The sequence below is a fragment of the Cucurbita maxima genome, unplaced genomic scaffold (assembly GCF_002738345.1).
Source record: "Cucurbita maxima cultivar Rimu unplaced genomic scaffold, Cmax_1.0 Cma_Scf00048, whole genome shotgun sequence".
Classification (NCBI taxonomy): domain Eukaryota; kingdom Viridiplantae; phylum Streptophyta; class Magnoliopsida; order Cucurbitales; family Cucurbitaceae; genus Cucurbita; species Cucurbita maxima.
This window is the reverse complement of record NW_019272064.1, coordinates 172,965-180,959: the sequence shown is the minus strand read 5'-3', so window position 1 is coordinate 180,959 and position 7,995 is coordinate 172,965. Positions and strand designations below refer to the sequence as shown.

Here is a 7,995-nt window from a genome sequence, read left to right as displayed (position 1 = left end):
AAAAGGAAAAAAAAAAAAAAAAAGAGAGAGAGAAAATTAATCAACATATAAACTATAATAATTTTTGTACATTACAAAATTATAATTAAATAACAGAAAAATATAAAAAATAAGAAATTAATTTTTATATTATATTTAATAATCTATTTATAAACCATAAAAATAATTATAATTACCACACAATTATTATTAATTAATTTGTACTATTTTATTCAAATAATCTAAAAATCATTTTAAAAATCATTATATATTTTTATATTGAAAGTTCAAATCTAATATAAATTAAAATATTTTATAATTGAATCAATAGGTTAAAAATTAAGGAAAAAAAAAAGTAAATTTGTGGTATTTTAAAAAAAAATTATTTTAAATTTACAAAACTGTTCGAAAAAATCTATGTTTATTTTGCATTTATATTAAAAAAAAAAAGACATGTGATAAATAATTAAATAATATATATAAGCATATAATATAAAGGAAGCACCTGAATATATATATATATAATGTGAAATATGTTTTTTTTTTCTTCTAATTATTCTTTAAAAAACTAATAACAAAACTTAAATTAATAAAAATATTTCCAAAATTTATATTTGTCTAAAAATAATATATTCTAGAATTTCAATTTTTTTAAAAAAAATACTTTCAAATTTTCATTAATACTATTTTTTAAAAATAAATTTCAAAAATATTCTTAAAATTTTTTAAAATTAAAAAATATTAAAGATATTTTTGAAGTTTTTTAATATTATTAATAAAAAAATTAAAGTTTAGGAGTATTATTTTTCAAGATTCAAAAATATTTTAAAAACAGAATTAATGAATTAACGAGAATAATATTTTTTTAAAGTTTAAAAATAGTATTAAAATTAAAAAAAATATATATTTTTTCTGAGATAAAATAGTTTCGAATATTCTTATTTATGGAAAGATTTAATTACAAAAGTTAGTGGCATTAATGTTCATGCATGCATGTAACAGAAATCAAACACGTGCATGAATGAAAAAGGAAAACAACTAAAACCTGTGATATGAATCCAAAAATATAATGAAAGTCAAATTCTATGACGTCATAAATTGCATTGCCAAAAATTATTTCCAAATAACATTAAATATAAACATAAACAATTATCTTTTCTATCATTTTAATGGTTCTTGGTTCAGTTTCCTACCTAAGATTAACTACATGCTGTGTAAATTTTTGAAATCTAAATAATTTTGGCGATTAGAATAATAAGAAAAAAAAAACGAGAAAAGAAGATAGGTGATAAAGATGTTATGATACTCGGAACTTTGTAATAGTTCGAGAATTGAGAGATCACATGAACAAAAGCAAGGAAATGCAAGGAAAGCTCGTGTCTCGGTCATTCTAGACATGCCCATAATCAACAATTCGAGCGAGTAAGCTCGTGTGGGATCACGACCGAGACCCATGAAAGAATATTGAAAAAACACGAGAAACAAAGCATGTTCTTGAATATAGTAGAGAAGAGGGAGATGAAGTATGCTCGTACGGATCACGGTCGAGACCCATCAAAGAATATTCAAAAAAAAATAAGTTAAAATAAACTCAAATATTAAAAGTATAGAAACTGAATCTCGTTGAAAGCTGTTTAGAATGATTTTTTACCAAGATCAGCCTATAATCAACGATTTACGCAAGTAAGCTCGTGTAGAATCACGATCCAAACCCGATGAGGAATATTCAAAATAACACGAAAAGCAAAGAAGAGAGAGACTTGAAAAGAGAGATCTTTTAGGGAATAGAAAGGGATGAAGAACTCACTGTCACCGTCTCATTTAAATAACAATTTTTTTTTTTTTTTTTTTTGATAAAATTCTAAAATTTTTTGAATTACTTAACAAATATATTAAAAAAAACCCATTGTTTTTCTCTCCTAATTCACCTTAATTCAACATTTTGTGCTAAAAACATTTAATTTATTGAAAAATATCTATATATATATATATATATGGCAACATAGTAAATTTGATACTGTGTTTCATATATTTTGTTGTAACCTATAGTATTAAATCTTATCCTTATTTCCAAAATTTAAATGATGCATTTTAATATATTTATCTCCTGGCATCTTTGTAAATAAAGTAACGTATAATTATCGATGTTGTATTAATTTAGAGTTCTTTCCGTTCCTTTTATGGATTGTGTTCGAAGTTTTGGTCTTGCCTCAACCCTAATTGGGACTCCTCGACACCGTATGTATCATCAATTTCGGATCTTCTATATAGCTTGCTTTGTCGCATGCAATCTCATGCAGCTTCTTTCGAACGCTCCTTCCCAAGGTCAACTTTTTATTTGGTTTTTTAGCATATTCTCGACCAATCGAGCTTTTCTTTTGTTGGGATTGTGTAAGTAGCACCCCCCGACTTTGTCGGTGGGCTCTATTTGTCCAGTATTTCCAAAAAATTTAGTTACAGTGCAGTCCATTTTGGTTACCCGCCTCTCTAGCTCTCTTCTAGTTTTTCCTCGATCACCCCTCTTAGAGATGAGACCGAGACTGAGGTGGTGTTCAATCACAAGTTCTTAGCAGATAACGATCCTAACTTTGATATGACGACAACAACAAATTTATTTGGAGGAAGAACATAGACATCAAAACAAGAAAAATGCATGCGAATGTGATACTTGTCACACACACTAAGAGGGAGAGAAAAATCCAATAAGAGCTTAGAGTAGGAGAGTGTTGTTACCTCTCTTCGAGTTAAACAATGCATGTATAGGAGGTTCATGTTTCCCTCGTGAATTAGGTTAATAGTAGAACCAAACCGAGCTGAACATAAATACCCTAGGTTGGGGGCAGCTCGAGAGGGTTAAGGTTAGACCAATGCACTATCTTCTTCTTCTTCTAATAACTCAGTTACTTCGAGGTCGATACTACTTTTACTCAATCAAATTATCCATAACATGTTTAAAATTAAAACCAACTTCAAGAACGGTAACGAAGTCGTTAGAATTTTAATTAATTTCTCAAATTGGTATAAGTATAAAATTTCCATTTGTGAAGACATCGAACTTAATATAGCATGCAACTTGACATATGCGCTACAACAAAAACAATGATTTACGTCGACTTAGTTATCAAACGATAGTTCACTCTTTATATCAATTAAAAAACCGTCATATTATTTTAATCATATTTATTTATCATAATTTATCCTACTTTCTATTTATATTAATCAAATTATTAGGAATTAACAAAAAGTTTAACATAATTGAAAATTTTAATATTTTATTTAGTTAAAGAAAAAAATAAAATAGAATTATACCTTTTTCTCATCTTCATCCTCATTTGATCCAAACGTCGTCGTTTTGATTTAAAGTTATATTTTAATTAAAAATTAATTTAGTTTTCATGGACGACGAACAAATTACATATATTAATTTTTTAAAATTTAAATTCTCGTTATAATTAGAGGGAGAATATATGTCTAAACTTAAACAACATGTCAAATCAATTTTTTTTTTTGTTCTTAATTTTTATTTATTTATTTTAGTTTTAAAATTAATAATATAATAATTAATTTTTTTTATATTGGAATTTAAAGTATTTTATTATAGGTTTATTTTGTCTTATTATTAATATTAAATACAATTTTTTTTTTCAGTTTTTGGTATAAGGTCAACTATATATACTTATCCTTCTTGCTATTCGTAAAATTAATAATTAAGACGTTTTCCTTCCTTATTTGTCATAATTTTTTTAATAATTATATATAATTTATAAAATAAAATAAAATATAAATAAATATTTCTCATAGAAGGCAGGTAGATCATACTTAAAATTAAATGATTTCTTGCCATATATATAAAAATAAAATTGTTTTAATATTATTTTAATGCTCGAAGTATCTTTTAAAATTATTTAATTATATGTCTAATTTTTAATTTTAATAATTTCATATCTAATAAGTTTTAGATATATTATTTTTTTTAAAAATGTAAATTTTAATTTATTTCTAATTAAACCCAGATTTTTTTTTATCTAATAAATCTAAAAAATTGTAAAAAAAATTTAAAATTTATTATTATTATTACTTTTAATTAAATGTCGTAAATTCCTATGAAAAAAGAAATATATAATGAAATAACAATAATGATGCGGGTGTAAAATCACAAAGATGAGCCGGGAAGCAGGGGATAGTTTCCGTTTCTGTGGTCCCTTCTTCACAGAAACAGCACAGTGGGTCAGTAAGTCGACCGAGCTGTCACTCACAGTGCCTTCGTGGCGATTTCTGATTGGTTTTTAGGAATGAAGGTGGAGTGAGTCTTTGATGTGGATGACGCCGGTCCGCAGTCGAAGCTCGAAAGCGAAGGGATCCGAATTTGGCCCTGCGGAACGTACGACAGAGAGAAAGAAGAGAGAGTTCTGAACCAACCAACCATCCATCCCTCCTCCCTCTTTCTTTCTCTCTCGTTTTCTTCCGGAGCTTCATCTTCACCTTCATCCTCTCAAGAATTCGTTTGCAACTCCTTCAAATCCAGGCAAGTCTCCATCTGCAATCTTTTCTTTTGATTCTTTCTGCTGCGATCGCATCCTCTTTTTTTCCTTAAGCTTCATTGATTGATTGATCGATCCAGGATTCAAGCTTCATTGATTTTGTGTTCGTTTTTATGCTTGTCGAATGAATCTAATCTTGATTACGGCTTGAATCATAGGTGTTGCCGCGTTTTGATGAGATCCTAATTGCTACGGTTTTTTATTTGATGTTTTATGGATTATCGTGCTGTTTGTTTTAATTGTTTTTTGATCCCGTGAGTCTTTTGCGTTGTCTATTTGCCGATTGGAAAGTTATTAACGATTTTTTTAAAAAAAAATCTTTAGTTCTACCTTTTGGTTCCTGCGTTTGCTGGCATATGGAGTTGGATATCTAGTATTTACTATCTTATCAGCTATATATTGTGATCCAGTTGATTCTTGGTTGGATGGTTATGTAAACGATGTATTAGGAACACATGTGGCTAGAAAATGCGAGGAAACTTTTCCAAGGAAGTTTGGGGTTTCATTGGATATTATTATAGCAATTGTTAGTGTAATATTCTCATTTACTTAGGAATACAGATTTTGCTTCATCTATGGTGTGAAGTCTTCGCTATTTCAATTTACTGTGTTTGAAATTGCAGCAGGAGATACGTTTTCATCATCTGCTGTGTTATGATTTGATTTTATTTCTTTCACTGTGTTATTATATGGCACAGTTTACTTTAATGGCATTAAGCCTATACTGTCTTTGCCATTTAAATTTACTGCTCTGAAATGGCAATTAGGGGCTTCGTGCCGTACTGGAGTAATCCAATATGTTGTGGTTCCGCGAGTCTAATTCTGCAATAAAAGAGCTCTGTTCCATGGAAAAACGTTATGTCATCTTCGGTGTTATAATTTGATTGGGATTAGTCATTCGTTCGTTCTACATTTCGGGAAAAAAACAATCTTTTTGCAATACTTTGTCTGCCAGTGCTGCGAATTTGATGTTCTATTTTTACGGTACTCTTCAGGAACAATGATTAAGCTTTTTAAAGTGAAGGAAAAGCAGAGAGAGATTGCACAGAATGCCAATGGAAAACCTCCTGGCAAGAAGCAAAGTGCAGGAGAATTGCGTCTTCAAAAAGGTAACCATTTTACTTCTTTTTCATTTACATCTTTGATGAAGAACTGATGAACTTGAAGCCATGATTCTGTGGTTTGTAGATTGTCGATCGTAGTCGTTCTTTTTCTAGAGCTTTTTACGAAAACCCATTTGGTTTGTTATATTTATTAGCATCCATTGTCTTAACTAAGGTTCAGATCAGTTTAGTGTTATGGATTTTTTAGATTTCAAATATGATATTGCATTCCTCTTTCTGCTGGAACTTTATTTTTAAGTCACTTATCAGTCTGGAATTAGCTATTGTGACGTGATGAAGTTGAAGTTTGGTGTCTTCCTAGCTTGCTCTTGGCGCACACTCTAGAAATTGTTGTAACTAATTTAGTTTAGTAGTTTATGTATCAAGGCCAACTAGAATAACTTTTATAATCTGTGTGGCTTTGAGCGCAAGAGGCCTTTTATCTTCTTGTGTTTTACTTTATTTGCTGAGTTATGCAAGTGATATAAATATGGTATGAACATCAGTTAATTTTTCTATTCACTGTGGTGTAATATGGCTATATACTCGTTTCGTTTGGTCTCATGCCTGGAGTTCAAGGTATTATTTGATTTTTAATTGTAGATATCAGTGAATTGAACCTACCAAAAACGTGTTGTATATCGTTTCCTAATGGCAAGGATGACTTGATGAACTTTGAGGTCACTATTCAGCCTGATGAAGGATATTATCTGTAAGTAGTCTCTTGTAGGCATTGTTTTTCAGTTTAGTTGCAATATGTTCTTCTCAAGATGAAATGCACGTGTTCACGTCACAATTCCCGAATCTCAGATGTGCATGATGCGTCTTATCACTTTAAATATTAGGAGCTGAAGATATATGCATGGATGTCATATCATTTTTATCAATGAAGCTTCAATGGAACTTTGCATTGGACTTGGTTCAACTGTATATATGCTGTGTATTGACACACTGTTTTTTTCATGTTTTAATCACTATTTCTTGGTTAAGATGTCTGTTCCTCCCCCCACCCAGTAGCTGTTCCTCGGTTATGAACTGTATAAGTCTCTTTGATTTCATGTTAACAGAGGCGGCACGTTTCTCTTCTCTTTCCAAGTTTCCCCTGTGTACCCTCACGAGCCACCAAAAGTGAAGTGCAAGACAAAGGTAACGATGCTGATCTTGTTGATTAATTTGTGTTTTCTTTTTAATATTTTAGAAGTAGCTGAACACATTTGACTTGCAGGTGTATCATCCTAATATTGACTTGGAAGGAAATGTTTGTCTCAACATTTTAAGAGAGGACTGGAAGCCCGTTCTGAATATCAACACTATAATATACGGATTATTTCATCTTTTCACGGTATTTACGATTTTACCGATGTCGAACTTACTACTGCAAACATTCAAACATTTATCTGTGTTTACATTTAATCACACTCATACGACTGGAATGGTTCTTTATGTGAAGTTTAGGACCCAAAATAAAAAATTCCAAATGCTTTTAAGAAATCAAAATGGAAATAGGCGCATAAATTTAAGGAACTGAATAGAGTTAGAATCTCAGTGGGGTTCTTTTAATCACATTTTATATTTTCTATTCTTGCAGCAACCAAATCATGAAGACCCCCTCAACCACGATGCTGCAGCTGTTTTAAGGGATAACCCGAAGACGTTCGAATCCAATGTGAGAAGAGCCATGGCTGGGGGATATGTGGGACAGACATACTTCACGCGTTGCATGTAGACTCTACGTGAATTGTAAAGCACCAGATACATCATTCGAAACATGGGCTCGACGAGGTCTTCGAACTTCTCTGGTAAGGTAATGTCTAATGTGTTGAGTACTGTCTGCTCACCGACGCAACACAAAATCCTTTGTGAACTTTGTTGTGTGTTTGCAGTATTGGTTTCCATGGAAGTTGGACTGGAAACTGAAACACTTATCTCTGTGCATGTATTTCATCTAATTTATCTTGAAAAGACAGATTGCTCTTTTTCTATCAGTTGAAAGTATAAGGTATGTTTTTGGAGCCTCCCTTCTTTTTCTTTATTATGAATGTAAATTTACTGAATTGTTGGATCATAATGATTTAATTCCTTGTAATTTCGAGTTCGTATCTTTGGTAGTTTCACATTTTGTGATCATCACAAGATTGGAGAGTTTTTATCATTTTAATGATACAATGCCTTTTAATTTAGCATGATGAGCTGTGGTAAAAGTAGTAATGAAAGTAAGAAGAGACAGAGGAGGAAGCATATGAACTAAGCTGCCTATTAGGTTCAAACTTAACAGAAACAAACATTGAGCCTGCAAGATCTTCTGTGCCAAGAAGAGGTGAAATCTCTCACCTGGATCAAAAAAATGGCAGCAAAGAAGCGATGGAGCGGTT

General features: G+C 30.6%; 2 protein-coding genes across 2 annotated transcripts in view; one reads left to right on the top strand and one right to left on the bottom strand.

Moving 5' to 3' along the window:
• LOC111470933 (adenylate isopentenyltransferase 5, chloroplastic-like) overlaps positions 1-1,752 on the bottom strand; it is a 3,046-nt gene extending 1,294 nt beyond the window's left edge. The window contains exon 1 of the mRNA XM_023116589.1: positions 1,631-1,752. The gene's annotated coding sequence lies outside the window, so the exon portion shown is untranslated. The remainder of the gene's footprint in view (positions 1-1,630) is intronic.
• Positions 1,753-4,308: 2,556 nt separating this feature from the next.
• LOC111470939 (NEDD8-conjugating enzyme Ubc12-like) lies at positions 4,309-7,641 on the top strand. The gene is made up of 6 exons (XM_023116595.1): positions 4,309-4,504; positions 5,516-5,629; positions 6,227-6,335; positions 6,691-6,769; positions 6,849-6,965; positions 7,212-7,641. The coding sequence occupies exons 2-6, from the start codon at positions 5,521-5,523 to the stop codon at positions 7,347-7,349; spliced, it is 552 nt and encodes a 183-aa protein (XP_022972363.1). The 5' UTR covers positions 4,309-4,504; positions 5,516-5,520; the 3' UTR covers positions 7,350-7,641.
• Positions 7,642-7,995: the final 354 nt, after the last annotated feature.

Bases quoted from the DNA above. Each gene is read 5' to 3' on its own strand.
- LOC111470939 (XM_023116595.1), top strand. From the start codon at position 5,521: ATGATTAAGCTTTTTAAAGTGAAGGAAAAGCAGAGAGAGATTGCACAG. The intron at 6,336-6,690 runs GTAAGTAGTCTC...TCATGTTAACAG, and splicing joins CCTGATGAAGGATATTATCT to AGGCGGCACGTTTCTCTTCT. The intron at 6,966-7,211 runs GTATTTACGATT...CTATTCTTGCAG, and splicing joins GATTATTTCATCTTTTCACG to CAACCAAATCATGAAGACCC.